The 26,639-nt window shown below is 39.2% G+C and overlaps 1 protein-coding gene across 1 annotated transcript; it reads left to right on the forward strand.

Moving 5' to 3' along the window:
- Nucleotides 1-9,567: 9,567 nt before the first annotated feature.
- LOC148194358 (uncharacterized) lies at nucleotides 9,568-22,441 on the forward strand. Its single transcript, XM_088097200.1, has 3 exons — nucleotides 9,568-9,760; nucleotides 15,703-18,812; nucleotides 19,046-22,441. Exons 1-3 carry the CDS (start codon nucleotides 9,568-9,570, stop codon nucleotides 22,439-22,441), a joined length of 6,699 nt encoding a protein of 2,232 aa, XP_087953326.1.
- Nucleotides 22,442-26,639: the final 4,198 nt, after the last annotated feature.

The following is a 26,639-nucleotide window of genomic DNA, read 5'->3' on the forward strand; positions in this document are numbered from 1 at the left end:
CAAACTGTTTAAATGAATTAGAAAATCATAAACAACGTTTAAAAGAAAGTGTCTCTATTGAAATCTCTCAATAGACTATATGAACAAATTAAGCTAGATTCTTATGAAAATAGAAGTTTATCCCTTATATAACACTAAAGATAAAAGAATTTTTTAGTGTTATATCAAGCAAAACTTTCTAGAGAAAACATCGTCTAGCTGGTAAGTGATTGTTAAAAGCTTTAGTCCTTGAGAAAGATTTTATGCTTATACCATCTGATGAATATACATTTGTTTTACCAAATGATGCATTTATTAATGAAATGACAAATGATAAAATGTCTTGAACACGATATACCGGTTAACGCTTATCAACGTCCAAAACATTTAATGAATGTACGAAAAAGTACTTTGATACTTGTATACTTTGTTTCCATATATATGTGCAGATCAATAAAGCAGTAAGATATAACCAAAATCACGACATCCAATAAAAAGCAGTTGTGAGAGAAGAAGAACATTTTGTAAATGTTTCATTGTAGTCATTTGTTCTGTCACATCGTACAAGCTCAAGTTTTGCATAAGACTATAAAGCTCTGGACCGTACAAAGTAGACTAAAGTGAGACTTCACATTTAAAGACTTCCAACTCTTCAGAAATCAACTTCTCTGTCTAATAGTCTTCTTTCAATAAGCTATATTTAGAAGAAAGCTTGAAGAGAAGATGTTGTTGATAAAAAGCACGAGAAAGATAACATAATAAGAATAACAACGTGAAAAAAGAGAAAAGTTTAAAGTGTTCTTATATCGTTTAATATCTTTTGAGAGAAAATATTTGTAAAAGAAAGAAACACATTCAAGTGTCACATATTGTATTATGTTAGATAACATATCATCTCGCCCCCACTACATTTTAAAGGTTCCTTCCACACTATCATTACATGCAACATGCCCTGCTTTAGGATCCAAACCAAACCCTTCTATGGATCCCAAATCATCTCTTTATCAGAGTCCTTCAATACCCACATATTCCTTAGTACTGTCTCCAGATATACACCATCCATCTAACGATCCTGCTTCACTTATTGATGGAGATGACCCTTCTCTCCATGATTGATCGATCATTGAACCTTATGGTCGAAGGTAATATCATAACATCTTTGTAACTAATTTTTATTACATGAATTGTTTTACTTTGCTTTAACTTTGATAACTTTTTTTATTCATATTTAGGTTTCTTTCTTTAGAGTTCCTTCCCATGCCATTACAAGGTCTATTACGTAATAATTTCTTCAGCCTTGACTATTATGAGGAGCAATACCTCTATAAGACACAAAACCATTCTAGTAGCAATTTAAGGTAAAACATCATGAAATCAATTCTCATTTTCTATTGATGTATATTAAGTCCATCAATTCTATTTTAATATGATCTATATCTATCAGTAAACTTGTTTAATGTGTATTATTGCACCTATGTAATATTTTTTATACTCATCTAATCAATGTATGAACAGACTCGTCTAATGTGTATTACAAGATTGATCTAAGCAGTAAATGAACAAACTTGTCTAATTTTTATTAATAGACTTGTCTAATTTGTGTGTGAAAAGACCCATCTTATGTATATTGCTAGAGTCATCTAATAACTATATGAATGTCTTATCTAATGTGTATTGTTAGACTTGTTTAATCAATATATTGACAATCTCGTCTATTGTGTATATTGTTAGACTCATATAATATTTTTTTATTATATTTGTTTAATATGTGTTACTAAACTCATCTAATCAATGTAAGTTTAATATATATTTATCGACTCAAGCAATGACAATATAAATACATTATTTTTTAAAATAATTAATTTTTTAGTTTTTACTTTTTGTTTTGTTTTTATCGTACTAAGTCTTAAATTGTACATTTTCAAGTTAAAAATAGTAAACAATTAATTTAAAAATATAAAAAAAATTAATAATATTAAGAAGTATGATTTTGTTATTCCAAGTATCTAATTTGAACATTTAAAATTAACTAGTACAATATTTTAATTTATTTTGTTATAAATATCATTATTAAAAACTTTTTGTCAATTTCTATTGCACATAAAAATATTCAACAAGAATATTTATGTTATAAATTAAAATAAAAAAGAATAACGTAATTTGTTTTACACAGAAGTATTACATTACAAGTTATTTTATTTTACAGTGTAACAATTTTGTACTATTAATAAAAATATATTATTTTTAAACAATATTATTTGAAGAAATAAAATTAAAATATTTTTTAAAATTTATTTTATTAAATGATCAATTAATTAGAAATCACAAAAACAATAGAACTAAAAATGAAAAAAATACTATAGCAAAAAAGTTTAATACTTTAAATATAAGTTATTTTTATCTAATATTTTTTTTATACTTGTTTAATATTTTTTATTAAACTCGTTTAATCAATTAATCAATATAATATATATATATATATATATATATATATATATATATATATTTCTAAACTCATCTAATTATAATATAAATACATGAGTGTTGTTCCCTCCACCACCACCACTTGCTCTCTCCACTACTCCATTTCTGTTTTACCCTTCTCTATATTTTCCCATTCCTATTTTATCCTTAGTAAAATTTTAGGGTTAATATTTTTTAACCTCTCTACATGTATGAAGCACATAAAGTCTTCTTCATCTTTATCATTCGTCCCTCATTGTTTCATTGTGTTATTCTTCCTCTCACGTTCCACTTTTTCCTCTCGTTTATAGAATTGTGGTGTGAGAGTGTGGTGGACTTTCAGTGTGCTTAGTGAGAGATTGCAAGTGGTGGAAGCAATTGATTAGGTGTGTTGTGTGGTGGTGGTGTGGTGGTGCTTGAACGTGCAGGTCGAGAGATTCGTGGTGAAGGTGCATAATAAACCCTAAAAAATAAACGTATAATCTTTAAACGGATGTGACATCCGTCAGCGGATGTCAACATCCGTTTAAGGGAAAACAGATGTCGATATTCGTTATAGACGTCGGGGCCCCTCCTAACAGACGTCTATATGCCCACTTATTTACGAAAATGCCACCGGTCAATAATTTACGTTGGTTATTTTGTGGTCCGACGTCTACGGGGTGACGTTGAAGCCCAATTCTGCACTAGTGCTGTTACACTACCACAAGTGCAAGGACGACTGTAGCTACATATTCATGCAATCCGGATAGTCAAGTCAAGTGGTCGGTCATAACATGCTTATATGATATCTATATGTGTATATTGTATTATATGTTTGTCTGAATTACATGTTAACATAATTAATTAAATTACACTAGCTTACCCTTATTTCCTATCTTGTCATGTTGTCCGTTCGGTATTCTTCCTTGCGATGATCACCCTATGGGTGTGAGCAGATGGAGAGGAGTTTTCATTGGAGCAATCGCTAGAAACAAAGGATCCACCTAAGTAGGTGCAAGACTGTTCGGTCTTGTACATAGATTCGTACTAGCATAGGAATTTTGTACACCTTTAAATTTCCTGGTTATTTTAGAATAATTGTAAGATAATTTTTTCCACAGTGACGGTTCTATCTTGTTATTATGTGATGTCTCATTAATGTAGTTTCATACTATAATTTTTGGGATGTTACACATTATATAAAAACTTATAATTATAGCTAAAATGTGTCTAAAGACACAAATTAAAAAATTAATTATTTATTTATTTTAAAAATTAAATATCTTTTAAAATAACTTTTAAGAATGTTTATAATGATTAAGTTGATTAAAAAAATATATGAAAAGAATGTTTGGTAGGACAAAGTTGTTTGTATGGTTAATAAATAAATATTACTTTTTAAATAATATTATTTTAAGAAATAAAAGTAAAACATATTTCTTAAAACTTAACTTTATTAAGTAACCAACCAAATTATTAGAAATCCTAAAGAAATAAAATTAAAAATTAAAAATAGTTTAGAAAATAATTAATACTTTAATATATTTTATTCTTTAATAATTTATTAAATGACAAAGTAATTAAAAACTAGAAATGGATATTATTAAGAATGAAAAAAATATAAAAAAAGTTAATATTTTAAAGTTTTAATAGCCAATTTTGTCCCTAGTTTCGTTGACAAATCTCAATTTAGTCCCTCGTTTTAAAAGTGTTTGGAATGGGTTCTCACTTTTAAAATTTTGAGTCAAATTAGTCCCTTCCGTTAAATATAACCAAACGTTGTTAATAGGGTGATGATCTGGAAGCAGTTAATGGTTATGTGTCATAATTTACTTTTAGACGTGCTGACGTGTTCCTTAATCAAAGAAGATATGGTCTTATTAAGAAATTGGATTTTTTTAATTTCATCGATTTTGCACTCTGATAACCGAAGCAACCCACAGAACCCCAACAACGAAGCCATTCCTTCCCATACCACACCGAACCCTTCCCGAACCTTGAGGCCAAGATCTGAACTTCATCACCGTTGTTCACAGTCACGTCGTCAACTCCCATTGGGAAAAGCTACATCCTTTGTGCCCCGTTCTCACACCCTTTCATCTCAAACACCTCTTCCTCAACCTCCAAAACGACCACGTATTGTCCCTCAAACTTTCCTAATGGCTTCTCCAACACCATCCATCCACGCACACCCTCGAAACCCTCTCGTTCCTCCTCCACACCCTCGCCACACCTCGCCAATTCAAAACCATCCAAACCATCCTCTCAAAAATCCTCTCTTCACACCCTCCCCACACCCTCTTAGACTCTTTCTTACACTCCTACCCTATCTGCAATGCTTCCCCTCTCGTCTTCGATGCCCTCTTCAAAACCCTCGCCCAATTAAAAAAACCCAATTAAATAAAATTTCATCTCATTGAAAACCCTATTACTTCCATGGATAAGCTAACACGAAACCCTACAAACTCATTACCCCTCACTCTACTCACCTTCTTGGAAATAGCAGCAATCTTGTACGGGGACTCTCACTCTATCCTCTATGACCACATTTCCTTCACCTGGTCACAAACCCATTATAGATGCCTCCAACTCGCTTCTTCCCTCACCCGGTCTTCGTCCACTCTCATTCATTCCCTCTTATTCTCACCACTCTTTCAAAATTCCCCCACACCACACCGTCCTTCCCTCGTCCTTATCACAGACGACGGCTATGGGGATGCGGATGCTATCGCGACGGCCCATGCAATAGACACCTACGAGCACCTTTTGAGCAGAGGCGACTCGAACTTTCGATGGGCACAACCCAACTTCGAGTGGGACCCAATAACCCTAAACTACACCTCCGACACAATAGTGTCTCCCAAGGGCGTGTTACACCTCCGACCCTCTTCAAAACCCTAACCCAATTAAAAAAACCCAATTAAGGAAGTTGCATGAGGCGAAATGGTTTTCAATGAGATGAAATTTTTCCCCAATTAAAAAATCCAAATTCTTAATAAAATCCTATATTCTCTAATTAAGGAACACGTCAGCGTACACAGAAGTAAATTATGACACGTAACCGTTAACTATTGTCATATCATCACCCCATTCACTCCGTTTAGTTATATTTAACGGAAGGGACTAATTTGACTCAAAATTTTAAAAGTGAGAACCCATTTCAAACACTTTTAAAACGAGGGACTAAATTGAGATTTGTCAATGAAACTAGGGACAAAATTGGCTATTAAACCTATTTTAAATACAAATTATTCTTTAATAATAAATATATTGAAATTATAACATCAAAATATAGTATAAAACTATACAGGAACTATTACATATTTAATAAAATAGAATAGTCGACGAGATAAGAAATATAAAGTTATTTTCAGTCATCTAGCATAACTATAATAATAAACTTTATATATAACATAATTAAGCAAAAATATATACATTCCAACTATTCTAAGGAAAATTAAACATATGTTGATCCTCCCTCCAAAGCTTACTCTACAGTCACATCATTGTCCTCAGTCACATCGTTGTCCTCTGTCACACCCACCGTATGATCATAGCCAAAATATCGAAGCACAAGAGAAAACCAATGAAACACAAAGAAAAAGGGTAAGTTAGATACAAAACAATTCATATTACACTTAAAACATTTCATACATGAATCATATATCACATGAATTAAACTAAACATCTTAAACATGCAAGGACCTAGACTAGACTATTTGGATTTAGTATGAATGTCGAGCTATGGCGGGTTGTGCATTTGTGGTGGTCTCTATTGCTTTGCAAAGCCATTGTCAATGGGTTTGACTCTACTGCACTCACGAGCTTAGTTTGTATTGTGTCAATCCACTCTACTTGAGAATGAATGATCATTAGAGTATCAAGATAACTCTCAAGACTGAGCCTACTACATTCATACTAACAATACTTGAAATCATCACCAAAAAGTTTCTCCTTGGAACTTATTTCCACAACTTTTAAACCATTGAAATAACTTCACATTAACATTTCATACAAACATATGAGATCACTAAACATCCACAAAAGAACCAGGAACAACCAAACAACTCATCAAAAACCACATAAAACCCATTTTTGAAAACACACAGGGTGGTGCTTAGGCACCCCAAAGCTAGCGCTCAACGCCCAAAGAGTTGGCGCTCAAGCGCTCAAGAAGTGGCACTCAACGCGAGGATTCTAGTGATTTAGCGCCTAGGCATCATGACAGTGGCGCTCAACACCATGACATATAACAATACTCTTGTAGCATGACTTTTGACACTCTTTACACAACTTTCATTGACCCTCAAACCCTCTGGACACTGAGAAACCTCAGAAAACACACCTCTAACTCAAATTGACCACTCCAAACCAAATCCACTTCTCCTTGAAATCATTTCTACTTCTTCTAACACCAATTTTAGTAAACCAAGGTAACAAAAAAAATCATAAATGACTCAACAACCAACCCCAAACCATCCTTTCTATCCTAGACCTTCTAATTTGGAAACTCACTAGTCAAAACTCCTAAAACTAGCTCCAACCGAGCTAAACTCCACCTATCCACCATGAAACACTTTTGCATCATATTTCTACCATTATCAAAGTTCAACTAAGTTTTAAATCACCTAAAGGCATACCGTAAAGTTCAATTTTACTTCAGACTTACTCCTTTTAGATTTTTGCCTATCAAGACCCCTAAATTACCTTTGAAACAACATTGTAAAAGCACTATAATGACTACCATTCTATTCTACATCACATATCAGATAACTCTCATCCTAAACAAGTGATTAAAGACCCAAATAATTGTCACACATGACAGATTCTCACTTTAGACCAATATTTCATTAAATTACCTCTAAAACCTGCATTTAAACTTCAAAACCCATTGATTATTAACTCATTACTCCACAAACCTTGCAATCAACTCCAAACATCAATATAAGTCCATAACATATAATCCATAACATATATAACATCAAAATTTGCATCAGACCAGAAATTAATCATTCAAATATGAAATGAACTAACACTAACATAACTATTGGAATCATAATTAACTCAATTTAACATACATACAAACACCAAACTCACACCACCAACTTAATTCAAAGTTAAACAACTAGTTTCCCACCTCCAAAGCTATGGATCTCTAAGAACGCACACCCTTTGCTTTCCGAACAAGGAACTCTAGAAACACCTACGAATCATCAAATTGTGATAAATCTCATATTAACAAAGAACTAGGAAAAGAGGTCATGAAACACATGCGACAAAAGATCACTACGCATGATCTCAAACTAAAAATGAAAGAGAAAAATGAGTTAAAACTTACTTTCTCTATAAAAGAATCTGATCAGATAAAAGTGAAGATTCCTCAGTTGTGATCTCCTAGGGACTTTCCGATTGTCGAGTAGATGATCAAGGAGTCATATATCTTAAAGAAAAATGAGATGAAACTAAGAGATTGACTTTTAAAGAGATTATTTGTATTTTAAGTAATGAGACGAGTTTAAAAAATTATTATATTATCGAGTTATTTTAAAATAAAATACACAAGTCTGATTATTTAAAACACCTATCAACTATAATATTTTATTTTCTAGGTTCTTACAAAAATAAAATAATTATTTAGATACAAATTTTTAAATGACAAAGTATAAATAATTTATATATATATATATATATATATATATAATATTTTAAAATAATATTATTTTAAGAAATAAAAATAAAATATATTTTATTTAGTTTTATTAGTGATAAAAGGATTATAAATGGATAAAATTGAAAATGAAAAAAATAATATAAAAAGTTGTCAACACCAAATTTTGTCCGGGTTGAAAAAAAATGTGTTTTTATGGTTTTTTATTTTATTTTATTTTTATTTACCTTTTTGTTTTATTCTATTTTTATGTATTTAGTTTTTTGCTTTTAATTTTTTCTATTTTATTTCTTATTTTCAATTTGTTTTAATAGTGTTAATTAATCAAAATAATTAAAAAATTGAAAAATAAAATTAAAATTAAAAATAAAGTAAAAAATAAATAAAATAAAATTGGAAAAAGTAAAAAAATAGAAAAAAGGGAGAAAACGTGGGAAATGGGATAGGAGACGTGTCTCAGCAGAGGAGACCAGGTGGTTACAAGGGAATATTTTCAAGATTTTGGAGGGGGAATTTGGTTGGATCAGAGAGAGAGAAAAAAAGAAAAAGGGCACACGAGGACGATCATTGGGGAATCATCATTCAGACTCACCATTGGCACAGGCAGAGAAGACGAAAAGCTAGAGAAAGTCACCGGATATTCGTAGCTAGCAGCAGCCTTAGAGCTCCGAGAGGTAAGCTTCTTGCTCCCCTGTGTGGTCATGATGCTTATTCCATTTTGTTTATGCTATGGTAAGTCTGCTATATTCCCTGTTTTATAATCTTATAGCATTTGTTTATCTTCTTCCTCTGAGCATCCATCTTCATCTTCTTTTAACATTGAACCTCCAACTTCCTTCATCCATATTCACCCACTGCCACAAGACACATTAACACCCACGGCCGTCATCAATCTTCACGTCCAACACTTGATCATCTCCATTACCTGCTGAAACTCCCACCCATCATCACGGGCACATACGTAAGCTTTGTCAAACCTCATTCCCTCATCCACTCATAAACCATCATCCATATTTGCCCACGGCCACTACCAACGCCTCACGGTCACCGCCTTATTCCTCCATTGGAACCTCCATTCCAACCCACGCATAGCACCATCATCCTCAACCTGCATTATACAAAGCCATAAGCCATTTTCTCCTCATTCGAAAGTTGCAAGGACCCCATTTAACCTCACCGGCAGCGGCTGGTCTCGGTAGAATCAGAAAGAGTTCATCCAGGGAGTGCGTTTTCGTCATTCACGAGAGGGGAAAGAGAGGGTTGAATGCCGCAACCGGCGGTAGCTCCGGTGGAGTGTGGTGTCGTTGGCAACGTCGAGACTAATAAAGGGTGGTGGCGCGGTGGCTGGTTCGAAGGAATAGTGGTGCATATGCGAAGGAGGTGGGGAAGCAGGGCTTGGCCGCTGTTAATGGCGCTACGGCGTTGAGTTCCGGCGGCCTGGGCTGTGAGGGAGGTGGCCGAAGAGATAGACGGAGATGCGGCGCGGGGAGGTAAACCCGTCCCTGGGATTGGCGATTTCGAAGCGAGGAGTTCAGGTTGTCACCGGCGAGGCCAAGTCGTGGTCTTGGCAGAGGTGGCGGTGGCTGGTTCCAGCCGAGGTGGCAGCGGCGTGCCTCCCAGATTTAGGGTTTTCCTGGTCAGAGAGAAAGAAACTTGGGTCCATGGAGAGTGTGTGAGATACGAAAGGGAGCTTACGGAGGGTGTTGGGTCTGAGTGGGTGAGGAGTGAGAATGAGGATGAATCTCTGAACCCCTAGGAAATTCTAGGTTAGAAGCATTGGACTGGGCCAAGCCCAGAAATGAACGTACGTCCAGGAAGCTTTGGCCTTTTTCGAACGTTCGTCATCCCTCCTCATCATTCCCAACGAACGCTCGTCCATAACGAGCGTTCGTCATCCCTCCTCATCATTCCCAACGAACGCTCGTCCATAACGAGCGTTCGTCATCCCTCCTCATCATTCCCAACGAACGCTCGTCCATAACGAGCGTTCGTCGTCCCTCCTCATCATCCCAAACGAACGCTCGTCCATAACGAGCGTTCGTCATCCAGCCTAGTCTGCCCAGCGAACGCTCGTCCCAAACGAGCGCTCGTCATTCGTTCGTCATCCAGCCTAATCTGCCCAACGAACGCTCGTCCCAAACGAACGCTCGTCCATAACGAGCGTTCGTCATCCAGCCTAATCTGCCCAACGAACGCTTGTCATTCGTTCGTCATCCAGCCTAATTTGCCCAACGAACGCTCGTCCCAAACGAACGCTCGTCCATAACGAGCGTTCGTCATCCAGCCTAATCTGCCCAACGAACGCTCGTCATTCGTTCGTCATCCAGCCTAATTTGCCCAACGAACGCTCGTCCCAAACGAACGCTCGTCCATAACGAGCGTTCGCCATCCAGCCTAATCTGCCCGGCGAACGCTCGTCCCAAACGAGCGCTCGTCATTCGTTCGTCATCCAGCCTAATCTGACCAGTGAACGCTCGTCCCAACGAGCGCTCGTCATTCGTTCGTCATCCAGCCTAATCTGACCAGTGAACGCTCGTCCCAACGAGCGCTCGTCATTCGTTCATGATCCAGCCTCATCTTCCCAACGAACGCTCGTCCAAACGAGCGCTCGTCGTTTGTCATCCAACCTCATTTTCACAACGAACGCTCGTCCAAACGAGCGCTCGTCGTACATCATCCCACCTCATCTACCCAACGAACGCTCGTCCCCAGCGAGCGCTCGTAGACTAGCCTCCTCTTCTCAGCGTCCGTTCGTCACATCATCCACTGAACGCTCGTCATCTACCTTCCTGTACTCAACGTACGTTCGTCGTATCACCCAACGAATGCTCGTTCTTCAGCCTACATTCACAACGTTCGTTCATCCTCTATCAACGAGCGTTCGTCATTCAGCCTTAGTTACCAACGTTCGTCCTTTAAATCCCCCAACGAACGTTCGTTCTTTACCTAACGAACGCTCGTTATGCTGATACTGTCCCCAACGTTCGTTCAACCTCTCCCATTTCTTTTTTTGTTTATTTTATTTTTCTTTATTGTCTTATTTTTAAATATCTACTTATTTTAAAATATATATTTAATAATACAATATTTATAGTTTAATTAAAAAGAATTTACAAAAATATTTAAAGGTTTAAGCACACGTGTGACCGCTCGCGTCGTCCTTGTGCTAAAAACCTCTTCCTCTTCCTTAAATAAATTTACAAAAAGTATACGTTTTGAAGGTTAAGCACACGTGTGACCGCTCGCGTCGTCCTTGTGCTAAAAACCTTTTCTTCTTCTTAAATAAAATTTCAAAAATATGTTTTGAAGGTTGAACACTCGTGTGATCGCTCGCATCGTCCTAGTGTTCAATACCTTTCTCTCTTATTTATGTAATATTAAACGAGGGTAGGAGTGCTCGTGCGATCGTCCGCATCAGCCTAGCACTCAATACTCTCAAATCTTCCTAAATAAGTAAATAACGGTATGAGTGCTCGTGCGATCGTCCGCATCAGCCTAGCACTCAATACTCTCAAGTCTTCCTAAATAAGTAAATAACGGTATGAGTGCTCGTGTGATCGTTCGCATCGGCCTAGTGCTTAATATCGTTATCTCTCTTTTCAAAAATAATTAAAATTATTTAAATATCATTTTAAAGGAATGAGTACTCGTGCGACCGTTCGCGTCGGCCTAGTACTCGTTACCTTCTTTTTCTCGAAAATATTAAAAATATAAAATCTCCAAAAATTAAAAACATCTGCTTTTCCAAACAACAAACAATCTTTTAGCTAGAACTACGTAACCCTGATTTCTCATTTTGAATGAGAATACGTAGGAGCAAGGTCAATCCTTGTCGGGCCCAAAAAACTAAAAAATATGTTTTGTTTATTTGGAATCTTATTTTAGGGGATAATTAAACATTTTGAAAAACCACATCATATTCGTGCATTTAGTTAAAGGTACTGCCTTAGGGCAGGCGTTGTAGGGTGCTAATACCTTCCCTACACGTAACCGACTCCCGAACCCAGAATATGGTTTTCGTGGACCGTGCTTTATCATTTTGAGGTTTTTCCATAGTTTTCCATAATAAACTATGGTGGCGACTCCAAAATCTCTTTTTAAAACCCGTTTCTTTTTTGGATCATCGTCCCGTCGCGATTCCGGTTGCGACAGATGGCGACTTCACTGGGGACTTTAGAGAGTCGAGCCATTTAATTAGATGCACGAATTTGGTGTGGTTTTGCTTTGTGTTTTTCTTTCCCTTTTCTCTATCTATGTATGATATTTGGAATAACTGCAATAACTGTGGAATATTGAACCCTAGGGTAGACAATATGTTTATATCTGCCTGGGAATTTTTCTGGTTGTTTTGCAGGTGAGGGTTTGGGTGTGCATAATTTCCTCCCTTCACACACACACTTTTGGCATATCATGAGTGGGGCCCTATACCCGGGTCTGAGCGTAGCTTAGAATTAGAGGAGTTGTGTAGCGGTGTCACTCTGGGATGTACTTCCTGTTTGGCTATCGTGAGAACTCCAGCTAGAGTCTGTTCTCTTCATATGTGTTTTCACACCTAGTTGATTACTCGACTGTTGTGGAAATGCTATGAAGGGGGCCATAGCTCTAGTGACCTTTGACCTTTAGGTTCAGGGAACTACCCTTGTGAGATTGCATATACTTGACCTTGAACTCAAAGCAATGAACCTTTGGTAGGGCACGATGGGAGGAATATATGCTTCTGTAACCCTCACGCTGTTCGTTTTTTTTATGATATTACATTTCATACCATGCATGTGTTTTGTTTTGTCATGTAATTTTATTATCATGCATCATATTCATACATCATTTAGTAACATGTTAATTTTAAGGGAAATCACAGGTACCTACTTGACTTCATACGAGATGGATGTTAACACAAGATCCGATGCTACACAGCACACCGACTCTTCCGACTTAAGAAAGAAGTATAGTCTAAGGACTCATGTGGGAAACTTGACCGGGCTGATAAACTTGGGCAAAAGGCTTAAGACGATAAAAAGAGAAACCTTTCAGAGAAGATATGGAAATTTGTTGAATTTAATGGAGGTTGAAGTACAAATACCCGCTATCACAGCCTTGGCACAATATTATGATTCTCCGCTTCGATGTTTCACATTTCAAGACTTTCAGTTGGCGCCAACCATAGAGGAGTTCGAGCATATCTTGGGTTTACCATTGGAGGGCACCACTCCCTACCAACATTTAGAGCATCATGCCTCTATACCCACTGTTGCTACCATCATGAAATTACATCCCAAGGAGCTTGAAAACAGGATGATGATGAGGAATCAAGTGCATGGGTTATCACAGGGATATCTAGAGCAGTATTTACATCATCTGGCTGATAAAGAAGATTGGGAAACTTTCATAGATGTATTAGCCCTCACCATATACGGCATTGTCTTGTTTCCCAAAATAGAAGAATTTGTGGATTACACCGCGATAGACGTCTTCGTGGCGAGTAAAACCAGATCAGAGAATCCTGTAACAGCAGTTCTTGCGGATGTTTATGGGACTTTAAGTTTTTGCCATGAGAGAAAGGGAAAGAAGATTCTTTGTTGCTTACCGGCGTTGTATACATGGATGACAACGCGCGTGTTTAAAGAGATGGTCGACGTTAAGAGTCTATCGGAGAATTTGTCACACCAAGGGCTTAAAGGTAAAGGAGGAAACGATTGGGCCCGATTCCTTGCCGGCTTGAGCGAAAGAAGTATAAAATGGCGCCTTCCTTGGTTCGGAAATAAACTGGCTATACAACATTGTGGTAGTTTTCCTAATGTACCTCTTATAGGTGCCCGGTACTGTATAAATTACAACCCTCTTCTGGTGCAAAGACAATTTGGGCATCCTATAAAAGGGGCACCTTCATCAGATTACCTTGCTACCCTATTCATTTATTACGAAGACGGGCATTTCATCGAATTGTTAAGAAAGGTTAAAAGCGCCTGGGAAAATGTTGTTCGAGCAGAGAAGGACTTGAGGGATGGAGTAGTGGATAGCAGGGTTAGTTATCACACCTGGATTCTGGAGAGAGTGAAAATAGTCAAGTTGCCTTTCAAGCCAATCAAGGATCAATCACCTAGTGAAGGACCATCCCAAGCTCCTGAAAGTGAAGAGGTGCAACAACTAAAAGCTGAGATGGAGAAATTGAAATTTAGGAATGCTAGGTTGGAGAATGAATTACAAAGAGCGCGTAATGATCTTGTGGATATGAGAAATGATAATGAAGAAAAGTCGCGGGCTTATGAAAACCTTGTCAAAAGCCAGAAGGCTGAGAGGGATTACACATTTCGAGTGAAACAGGATCTAGCTGCCGCGAGTAAGGAATTATCCATGAGGGTAAATGAGAAGAAGGTGGCTTTAGAAGAGGGAAAGGAGTGGAAACACCTCTACGAAGAAGCCAAAAGAGATAAACGAGAAGCCCTAAAGAGATTAAGAGAAGCGCAGATTCAGATAGAAAAAGCGGGACATGAGATGAAAGAGATGGCCATGTCGTTTGAGGCGGATATGAATAGGGAGCGTTGGAAGCTAACGGAAGCAGAGGAAGAGCATCGAACTCTGATAAAACAAATGGAGGAATATATCGAGGAACAGGAGGAGCGATGGAGGTCGATAGATTTTGAAGAAAGGCATCAGGCCTTGATAAAGCGAATGGAAGAGCACATCGCCGAGCAAGAAATGGCTGTAAAGCACTGGAAGGAAAGATTCTCTCAGTTGGCTGCTTTGGCAAACGGGGCAATTGAAGACATCCCCAGGATGGTGTCGAATGCTGAAGCAAGCACTCATTTTTGTAACTCACCAGTGGAAATAGAATTGTTTATTAATCATTGTAAATGGTTGGTGGGAGAGATGAAATCTTTCATTGCCCGGGCGCGGGATTGATGTACATCGGAATTATATGTTTTGTTACTTAGACGATGTAATGGATCAAATTTTCTTTAAATGAAAGATAAGGGATGTTTGTTTGGTATCGGCTTGTGTTAATTTTCCATCAGTATTGTCATCGTTATCCTGTGATTTCCACTTATCACTAGCATGCATCATGTTTTCTTTTGTTTTGCATTTTTCATCCTTATTTAATTTAATTTAATAAAAAATAAACAGCAGTACAAGTGAGAAAACAACGGCAAATTTTCCACGACATCCGTACAGGACCAGAGCTAACTCGAAGGTCATGGAGAATTGGGAGCAGTCACACGAATCTATTAAGGCCGATGTCAGCCAGTTGAAGGATCAAATGGCCCAGATTTTGGCGGCTCTCGAAGCCCTGAAGACTACTGGAGAGTCTTCATCTGCGCATGTTGAGGGGAATGCTCACCCTTATCCCCCAATGTTCAACGCTGCGAGCCAATCTGTTCCTTTCCCACTGTATGGTTTACCTACGGGTTACACTCCTCCTGTAGGAGAGTACTCAGAAGCTGAGCACGCTTCATTCTCATTCCCCGCGACTGTCAACATACCACCAATCGGCACTCAGGGACCTGTCTTAGTGTCGGCTCCCATGGTGGGCACGGGAATGAATGAGACCAACACCACTGATGGAATTCGGGTGACCCCAGTACCGCCTGTGGTTGCTAGGGAGGATTTTTCAGCCGAAGCTGCACCACACGCCACGGTGGTTGGGGGATTCGGTAGCCTCGTTGGAGCTACGGGTAGGTTGGAAAGTCTGGAGGCGAGGTTGAGAGCTGTTGAGGGGGTTGAGAGCTACGGGTTTGGAGATGCGGCCCGATTGAGTTTGGTTCCGGGCTTGAAAATCCCGCCTAAGTTCAAGGCGCCGGAATTTGAAAAATATAGGGGTAACACTTGCCCTAAGAGCCATCTAACCATGTTTTGCAGAAAGATGGCTGCATATGCTTATGATGAGCAGCTGCTCATTCATGTTTTTCAAGATAGTTTGGCTGGAGTGGCATTAAATTGGTATACCCATTTGGAGCCGGCTCGAATTCGTTGTTGGGCGGACTTGGCTGATGCTTTTGTGAAGCAGTATATATACAATACACATGTGGCGCCTGATCGTTTACAGCTACAAAACATGTCTAAGAAAGACAACGAAAGTTTTAAGGAGTATGCTCAGCGGTGGAGGGAATTGGCTGCACAAGTTGAGCCACCTTTGTACGATAGAGAAATGGTGGCAATGTTTGTAAATACGCTCCAACCACCATTCTATGAACATATGGTGGGAAATGTATCTTCAAATTTTGCCGATATCATCGTGATAGGTGAGCGGATAGAGATCGGGTTGAAGAATGGGAAGATTGCATATGGCTCGTCGGCGGGTGCAAACTCCAAAAAACCCAATTTCAACTCAGGGAAAAGAAAGGAGGGAGATGTGCATGCAACATCTGCAACCCCCGTGTGGAGAGGTCAAGCTCCCACCCATAACTATCGACCATACTGGGGTCAACATCCACATGCAGCTAACGCGTCATTTGGTCATCAAATTAGGCCCCAACAACAACCGGGATACTATCAACCACAATACATCCCGACGAATAATTGGAGGGGAGGGGCAAATGTAGTTTCCAATATGAATGTGGGTCCAAATGCTTATCCAAGAAGGAACCAGGAAAGAAATTATGTTAACTTTACTCCAATTCCTACAACTTATACGGAATTATTGCCTCAGCTTATCAAACAAGGGCTAGTTGTCGTTTGTCCCCTGAAGCCTTTGCAGCCTCCATACCCAAGAGGCTATGATGCAGAGGCAAAGTGTAGTTATCATGGAGGGGCTGCTGGTCATTCCACTGAGAGGTGTCTGGCTTTCAAGCATAAAGTGCAGACTCTAATTGATTCTGGGTGGTTAAAGTTCCAAGAGGATAAACCTAGTGTCGAGTCCAATCCTTTATCTGGGCATGGAAGTGCTTCGACGAATGCTGTCGAAGTGAAAGAACATGAGCTGGTGAGAAATGTGAAAGAAGTTAAGAGCTCTAGGAGGTTTATCTTGGAGGCGTTGCTGAAAGTGGGTATCTTGAAGGGTGATTATGATGAGAGTATGGCATGCGCGCTCCACCCAGAGGCTGAGCACTCTATTGAGGAGTGTGTTGAATTTGAAGAAATTCTGCAAGACCTGCTAGATCGTGGTCTGATGCAGGTATGCTACAAGAGGGAAGAGGGTGATGTATTTGCACAAACTGGTGATGAATCCGGCATGATTGTACCAGAACCATTGGTGATCCGTTTCACTAAGACTACCTCCATTCCACCAACTCAAGGAAGGTCGCCTGTGGTTATCCATGTACCAGCCCCTTTTCCTTACAAGAACGAAAAAGCCGTCCCATGGAGATATGGGACGTATGCGTCAGGCGAAACGCAAAGCGTTGACCCTGTCGTCAAAAACATATCAGGGATAGGGGGAATGACTAGGAGTGGTCGAATTTTCACATCACCTGAGTTGGCACGAGAAAGGGTTAATGATAATGAAGCAACGATAGCCGCGAAAGCAAAAGAATTCTTAAAGGGGAAGGGGGCACAGACAGAGGAAATCCCCGACAAGGAAGAGAAGAGAGAGGTTTCTGAAGAGGAGGCTTGTGAATTTTTAAAATTCATACAACAAAGCGAATATAAGGTGGTGGAACAGTTAAACCGTATGCCTGCTCGCATATCCTTGTTAGACTTGCTCATGCATTCGGCATCACACAGAAAGTTGCTAATGAAGATACTCAGTGAGGCTCACGTGGAGCAAGGTATTTCATTGAATAAATTCGAGGGTATTGTTGGCAATATTGTTGCTAATAATTATCTCACCTTTACGGATGAAGAGATACCTGCTGAAGGAAGAGGGCATAACAAGGCTCTTCACGTCTCTGTGAAATGCCTGGATCATGTTATAGCGCGTGTTTTAGTGGACAATGGGTCCTCCTTGAATGTTATGCCGAAAGCAACTCTGGAAAAGCTACCTTGCGAAGGAATGCATATGAGGCCGAGTTCAATGATTGTGAGGGCGTTTGATGGCAGTAAAAGAGAAGTGATGGGAGAAGTGGATTTACCAATGCAAGTTGGCCCATGCGTTTTTCAAATAACATTCCAGGTTATGGATATCCTGCCAGCTTATAGTTGTCTGTTGGGACGCCCATGGATTCATTCGGCGGGAGTTGTGCCTTCTACACTACACCAGAAGTTGAAGTATGTGATAGGAGATAAGCTGGTGATAGTATCAGGAGAAGAGGATCTTTTGGTGAGTGGACCATCATCCACGCGCTACATCGAGGCGGCTGAAGAAGCTCTCGAGACAGCCTTCCAATCATTGGAAATTGTGGGAAATGCTTGTGTGGAACCGTTTCCAGTAAATCCTCGCCTATCATGTGCTTCTATTATGATGGCCAAGATTATGCTAAGAGAGGGCTATATATATGGGGAAGGTTTGGGCAAATATCGGCAGGGGCGAGCATTCCCTCTGGAGATCGTTGAAAATAAGAACAGATATGGCTTGGGGTACAAACCTACCAAGGAAGACAGGAAAAGGATGATTGAAGAAAGAAAAGAGCGCAGTTTGGCACGTGCAGAAAGACGAGGGCCCAAAGAGAGCAAAATTCACATTGTTGACATCAAGGAAAGCTTCCGCAGTGCTGGGTGGATCAATGCTGACCAAATAGCAGCTGTGGAGGATGAAGAAGGGCCTCAAAGTTTGAGCTTTGTGTGGGCTTGCTCCCCTGATACCCAACTCAACAATTGGGAAACATTGGATCTACCTGTGATGCTTAATGTGAACAAAATGTAATAGTTTTAATTAAGCTCATAGTTTCGATTGGGGCTTTAGAACTAAAGTTTTGCGGATTGATTCTTTTTACTTTTCACTCAGCGTGACAATAAAGTTGCATTTCATCATCATTTGGCATTTTTTGTTTATCTTATTTATTTATACTTTTTCATAAATTTAAATGATGCAGATGTGACAATGATTGTTTTGAAAATAATGATATCAATGTTCCTAATTTTGAGCACCCTATCAATAATACGGAAGATGATTTCGAAGATGATGTGGAACCCTCTCCAGAACTGTTGAGATTAGTGGAACAAGAATCTAAGGAGATAAAACCCCATCAGGAGGAGATTGAAATACTTAACTTGGGAGAGAAGGATGAGATAAAGGAAGTGAAAATCGGTACTAGTATGAAAACGGAAGTGAGGGAAAGATTGCGTGCCCTATTGAAGGAGTTTAAAGATGTGTTCGCATGGTCTTACAATGACATGCCGGGTCTGGATACCGATATTGTGCAGCATAAGCTCCCACTCAAGCCAGAATGCCCTCCAGTCAAGCAAAAATTGAGAAGAATGAAGCCGGAAATGTCACTAAAAATTAAAGAGGAGGTCCAAAAGCAATTTGACGCAGGATTTTTGGCCGTGGCAAGATACCCACAATGGGTAGCGAATGTTGTACCAGTGCCTAAGAAGGATGGGAAGGTTCGAATGTGTGTTGACTATCGTGATTTAAATCGTGCAAGTCCGAAAGATAATTTCCCGTTACCACACATCGATACTCTGGTTGATAATACGGCCAAATTTTCGTTGTTTTCGTTCATGGATGGATTCTCGGGATACAATCAAATTAAAATGGCACCGGAAGATATGGAAAAAACGACCTTTATCACGTTATGGGGAACATTCTGCTATAAGGTTATGTCTTTCGGACTCAAGAATGCTGGGGCAACATACCAAAGGGCAATGGTGACACTTTTTCATGATATGATGCATAAGGAAATTGAAGTTTATGTGGATGACATGATTGCAAAATCGGAATCAGAAGAGGAGCATATTTTCAATTTAAGGAAATTATTTGAGAGACTGAGAAAGTATAAACTCAGATTAAATCCTGCCAAATGCACGTTTGGAGTAAAGTCTGGAAAATTGTTGGGCTTCATTGTTAGTCAAAGAGGGATAGAAGTTGATCCAGACAAAGTAAAAGCGATAACGGAAATGCCTGCGCCCAGAACAGAAAAGGAGGTTCGAGGGTTTTTGGGAAGATTGAATTACATTGCTAGGTTCATCTCCCAATTAACTGATACTTGTGAACCAATGTTCAAGTTACTACGGAAAAACCAGGCCGTGGTCTGGAATGAAGATTGTCAAGTTGCTTTTGAAAAGGTCAAACAATATCTGCAAGACCCTCCTGTATTGCGTCCACCTATGCCAGGAAGACCGCTCATTTTGTATTTGACCGTATTGGATAATTCAATGGGTTGTGTATTGGGTCAGCATGATGAAGATGGGAAAAGAGAGCATGCTATATATTACTTGAGCAAAAGATTCACAGATTGCGAACAACGATATTCGTCGTTAGAGCGAACTTGTTGTGCACTGGCGTGGGCTACTCATCGTCTAAGGCAATACATGTTGAGCCACTCTACTTGGTTGATATCCAAGATGGATCCTATCAAATATATTTTCGAAAAGCCTGCTCTCACTGGAAGGATAGCTCGATGGCAGATGCTATTGTCAGAGTACGACATTGTATATGTTACTCAGAAATCTATCAAGGGTAGCGCTTTAGCGGAATATTTAGCCCATCAACCCATTAGTGATTATCAGCCAATGCAACCTGAATTTCCTGATGAAGATATCATGGCTTTATTTGCTGAGAATAAAGAGGACAAAGATGAAAAAGCGTGGACGGTATTATTCGATGGGGCTTCGAATGTAATGGGGCATGGAATAGGGGCAGTGCTTATCTCTCCTAAGAATCAATACATTCCAATGACGGCAAGGTTGTGTTTTAATTGCACGAATAATATCGCAGAATATGAAGCCTGTGCCATGGGAATTCGAGCAGCTATAGAGTCTAAAGCAAAAATTCTGGATGTATATGGAGATTCAGCTTTGGTCATCCATCAATTGAAGGGAGAATGGGAGACTAGGGATACTAAATTAATTCCATACCAAGCTTACATCAGGGGATTAATTGAGTATTTCGATTCCATCACGTTTAATCATATACCGAGAGAAGATAATCAATTAGCAGACGCATTGGCTACCTTGTCATCGATGTTTGAAGTGGATCAAGATGCAGAATTGCCAATGATTGAAATGAAGAGTCATGCGAAACCAGCGTATTGTCATTTCATTGAAGAGGAGGTAGATGGTAAACCTTGGTACTTTGATATCAAGCATTATCTTAAGACCCGAGAATATCCAGAAAAGGCATCAGAAAACGACAAAAGGGCGCTAAGGAGGTTGGTTGGCAGTTTCATTTTGAGTGGGGATATTCTATATAAGAGGAATCATGACATGGTTCTCCTTAGATGCGTAGATGCAAAAGAAGCCGACCTGATACTAAAAGAAGTACACGAGGGTACATTTGGCACGCACATGAATGGGCACTCAATGGCCAGGAAGATACTGAGAGCGGGGTATTTTTGGTTGACTATGGAAAATGATTGCTGTACACATGTGAGAAAGTGTGAGAAATGCCAGGTATACGCAAGTAATATCAACGTTCCACCCACGACTTTGAACGTGTTGTCTGCACCCTGGCCCTTTTCGATGTGGGGAATAGATGTCATCGGAGCTATAGAGCCAAAGGCGTCAAATGGACACCGTTTCATATTAGTCGCAATCGACTACTTCACCAAGTGGGTTGAGGCTGCTTCTTATGCTAATGTGACTAGAAAGGTGGTGACCAAGTTCATAAAAAGGGAGTTGATTTGCAGATACGGACTCCCTAACAGGATCATCACTGATAATGCCACTAATTTGAACAACCAGATGATGACAGAGTTATGTGAGGAGTTCAAAATTCATCATCTTAATTCTTCTCCTTATCGTCCAAAGATGAATGGGGCAGTAGAGGCTGCTAACAAAAATATCAAGAAGATTGTGCAGAAAATGGTGGTCACGTATAAGGATTGGCATGAAATGCTTCCTTTTGCTTTACATGGTTATCGCACTTCGGTACGAACATCGACTGGGGCAACTCCTTTCTCGCTTGTATATGGAATGGAGGCAGTACTTCCGTTTGAAGTGGAAATTCCGTCCTTACGAGTTTTAATGGAAACCCAATTAGAAGAGGCGGAGTGGGTTCAAGCTCGTTTCGACCAGCTCAATCTCATTGATGAAAAGAGACTAACAGCAGTATGCCATGGACAATTGTACCAAAGAAGAATGAAGAAGGCATTTGACAAAAAGGTACATCCAAGAGAATTTCATGAAGGTGAGCTGGTGTTGAAGAAGATCCTACCTATACAAAAGGATCATAGAGGCAAATGGACTCCAAATTATGAAGGGCCATTTGTAGTGAAGAAAGCATTTTCTGGTGGGGCACTAATTCTCACGAGAATGGACGGAGAGGAGTTACCATTGCCAGTTAATTCTGATGCAGTAAAAAAGTTTTACGCATGATGATTCCGTGATAGTGGTTGCTATTAAAGGGATGTTGATATTATCTTCAACGCTTATTGTACTCTGTGTTTTATTCAATAAATAAATTTCACGTGATTTCATTCATATTTTGGTTGTTTGCATTCCATCTGAAATATTGCATGTCACGCTGAGCTGTTAAGTAGTCAAGTGAAAATGAAAATGAAAATAAGTAAACGCGTGTTGATAAAAGCATCACAGGTATATCAGGTTGGCGAGCTCGGTCCTGGAGGATGTCGGAAAGGAAAAACGAAAAAAAGGGGTTACATGTTGAGTTTGTTGTTAATAAAGTTGTCAAAGACATAGTATTTTCGAAAACAGTTTTGAAAAATACCGTTGGTGAATACTTCCCTGATTCAAGGTTTTGGGTGTAACTGGTGTTCTTTTCTTGATAAAGCATCTGCATTCACATTATTTGAATCCTAATTTTTTCGTTTCCCATAAGACGAAAGATTTCGCCATATGCCTAATATTGGGGCAGTTTTCATCATGTTACATATCACCGATAATCCGTTGATTAGGGAGATATAAAAAAAAAAAAAAAAAAAAAAAAAAAAAAAAAGTTGAGGTGTCAGGCACTACATAGTTTCGTTTCAGGTTTAAATTCAAGAGAAAGTCAGACAAACAAGATTCGGAATGACGTGCGGCCGTTTTTCGTTATCCAATCGTCAAAAGTAGTTCATCCAATTGCACCCCTTTTGAGCCAAAATTCATAATTGTTTTCATCACCCTAGACAAGAATCATTAGCATGTCGACGTCAATTTGAAAGGGTACATCACAAGCATCCAAAGTTGAGAAAAAATGAATGAAAGGGGAAATATCATAAAAGACCACAACAGGGGCAACGAAAAGAATGATCCAAAGGGAAAGAAAGAAAAACAACAATAAATATGCTTGAAATTCAAATCCCTAAGGACAGTTGACGGGACACCTTGCAAATGATTCTTGTCTGAAGATTTTAACCGTCAAACAAATTATTTGGGCCTTTATTATCCTTTCTTTCAAAACCCTTTGTCCTCTAGCCACGGTACAAGCCCATAAAAGTCCACACTGACTAAGGACTGTTGGTCCTAATCTTTCTCATGAATTTGACTTTGAAACAAAATGATGTGGTGAACGACATAATTCAGTGTTATTTTCAAAAAAAAAAAAAAAAAAAAAAAAAAAAAAAAAAAAAAAACGTCTCCCTGTCAATCGAAGATCATCCAATTTGGGGGAATCCTTCATACCCAAATCTTTTTACTTTTCCATTGTGCAAAACTGGGGCAGTATGGGAGCACAACATGTTAATAGCACTTTTCCCCAAAGGAGGGACACACATGCGTTAATCATTATTCATTTGCTTTTCATAACCATTCTTCCACTTTCTACAGGGTTCAAGTTAATTTGGATTGCAAAAAGCGATAAAAAGAATTTTAACTCAGGGTTACATTTTCTGCTCGTCAAAGGGTTCTATACCTATCAACGTTGTTTTTAGGAATGCGTTTTGAACGTACATTGTGTTTGATGACAATATTAACAATGGATTCCAAGCATGGAATTTCAAAAAAAAAAAAAAAAAAAAAAAAAAAAAAAAAAAAAAAAATGATGAAAAGCGAGAACAAAAGAAAAGAACAAAATGAAAGTCTCATGTGTCTATGCATTCATGCATCATCATGACATAACATCATCTCAGAGTAAGCGAAGAGAATTGTTTGCAAAATCTTCGTGTTTAACTTGGCATTTATCAACTTTTCAAAGCTACAAATCAAGGTTTTAATTTTCTGTTATCGACCCTCTGCATGGTAATGGTCGGATTTAAATTTCTGTTCTGTGAGTTTGGCCCTCTGCGAGGCAATGGTCAAATCCAGGTTTTAATTTTCTGTTATCGACCCTCTGCATGGCAATGGTCAGATTTAAATTTCTGTTCTGTGAGTTTGGCCCTCTGCGAGGCAATGGTCAAATCCAGGTTTTAATTTTCTGTTATCGACCCTCTGCATGGCAATGGTCGGATTTAAATTTCTGTTCTGTGAGTTTGGCCCTCTGCGAGGCAATGGTCAAATCCAGGTTTTAATTTTCTGTTATCGACCCTCTGCATGGCAATGGTCAGATTTAAATTTCTGTTCTGTGAGTTTGGCCCTCTGCGAGGCAATGGTCAAATCCAGGTTTTAATTTTCTGTTATTGACCCTCTGCATGGCAATGGTCAGATTTAAATTTCTGTTCTGTGAGTTTGGCCCTCTGCGAGGCAATGGTCAAATCCAGGTTTTAGTTTTTGTTATTACTTGACATTGGTCATTTGGCACCGTGACTTGAATTGTTTTGTTCGTTTTCTTTCAGGATTGAAACCCGGACAAAATTAGTGTCTTTATCTTTACTTAGCTTTACTTAAATAATACGAAAAGATTAAATTTTCATATTATTTAGTAATATCTAAGTAAAGAGGGGCAGCTGTCAACACCAAATTTTGTCCGGGTTGAAAAAAAATGTGTTTTTATGGTTTTTTATTTTATTTTATTTTTATTTACCTTTTTGTTTTATTCTATTTTTATGTATTTAGTTTTTTGCTTTTAATTTTTTCTATTTTATTTCTTATTTTCAATTTGTTTTAATAGTGTTAATTAATCAAAATAATTAAAAAATTGAAAAATAAAATTAAAATTAAAAATAAAGTAAAAAATAAATAAAATAAAATTGGAAAAAGTAAAAAAATAGAAAAAAGGGAGAAAACGTGGGAAATGGGATAGGAGACGTGTCTCAGCAGAGGAGACCAGGTGGTTACAAGGGAATATTTTCAAGATTTTGGAGGGGGAATTTGGTTGGATCAGAGAGAGAGAAAAAAAGAAAAAGGGCACACGAGGACGATCATTGGGGAATCATCATTCAGACTCACCATTGGCACAGGCAGAGAAGACGAAAAGCTAGAGAAAGTCACCGGATATTCGTAGCTAGCAGCAGCCTTAGAGCTCCGAGAGGTAAGCTTCTTGCTCCCCTGTGTGGTCATGATGCTTATTCCATTTTGTTTATGCTATGGTAAGTCTGCTATATTCCCTGTTTTATAATCTTATAGCATTTGTTTATCTTCTTCCTCTGAGCATCCATCTTCATCTTCTTTTAACATTGAACCTCCAACTTCCTTCATCCATATTCACCCACTGCCACAAGACACATTAACACCCACGGCCGTCATCAATCTTCACGTCCAACACTTGATCATCTCCATTACCTGCTGAAACTCCCACCCATCATCACGGGCACATACGTAAGCTTTGTCAAACCTCATTCCCTCATCCACTCATAAACCATCATCCATATTTGCCCACGGCCACTACCAACGCCTCACGGTCACCGCCTTATTCCTCCATTGGAACCTCCATTCCAACCCACGCATAGCACCATCATCCTCAACCTGCATTATACAAAGCCATAAGCCATTTTCTCCTCATTCGAAAGTTGCAAGGACCCCATTTAACCTCACCGGCAGCGGCTGGTCTCGGTAGAATCAGAAAGAGTTCATCCAGGGAGTGCGTTTTCGTCATTCACGAGAGGGGAAAGAGAGGGTTGAATGCCGCAACCGGCGGTAGCTCCGGTGGAGTGTGGTGTCGTTGGCAACGTCGAGACTAATAAAGGGTGGTGGCGCGGTGGCTGGTTCGAAGGAATAGTGGTGCATATGCGAAGGAGGTGGGGAAGCAGGGCTTGGCCGCTGTTAATGGCGCTACGGCGTTGAGTTCCGGCGGCCTGGGCTGTGAGGGAGGTGGCCGAAGAGATAGACGGAGATGCGGCGCGGGGAGGTAAACCCGTCCCTGGGATTGGCGATTTCGAAGCGAGGAGTTCAGGTTGTCACCGGCGAGGCCAAGTCGTGGTCTTGGCAGAGGTGGCGGTGGCTGGTTCCAGCCGAGGTGGCAGCGGCGTGCCTCCCAGATTTAGGGTTTTCCTGGTCAGAGAGAAAGAAACTTGGGTCCATGGAGAGTGTGTGAGATACGAAAGGGAGCTTACGGAGGGTGTTGGGTCTGAGTGGGTGAGGAGTGAGAATGAGGATGAATCTCTGAACCCCTAGGAAATTCTAGGTTAGAAGTATTGGACTGGGCCAAGCCCAGAAATGAACGTACGTCCAGGAAGCTTTGGCCTTTTTCGAACGTTCGTCATCCCTCCTCATCATTCCCAACGAACGCTCGTCCATAACGAGCGTTCGTCATCCCTCC

The sequence above is a fragment of the Vigna umbellata genome, chromosome 8, assembly GCF_029865625.1.
Source record: "Vigna umbellata cultivar VRB3 chromosome 8, Vumbellata_1.0, whole genome shotgun sequence".
NCBI classification, from domain to species: domain Eukaryota; kingdom Viridiplantae; phylum Streptophyta; class Magnoliopsida; order Fabales; family Fabaceae; genus Vigna; species Vigna umbellata.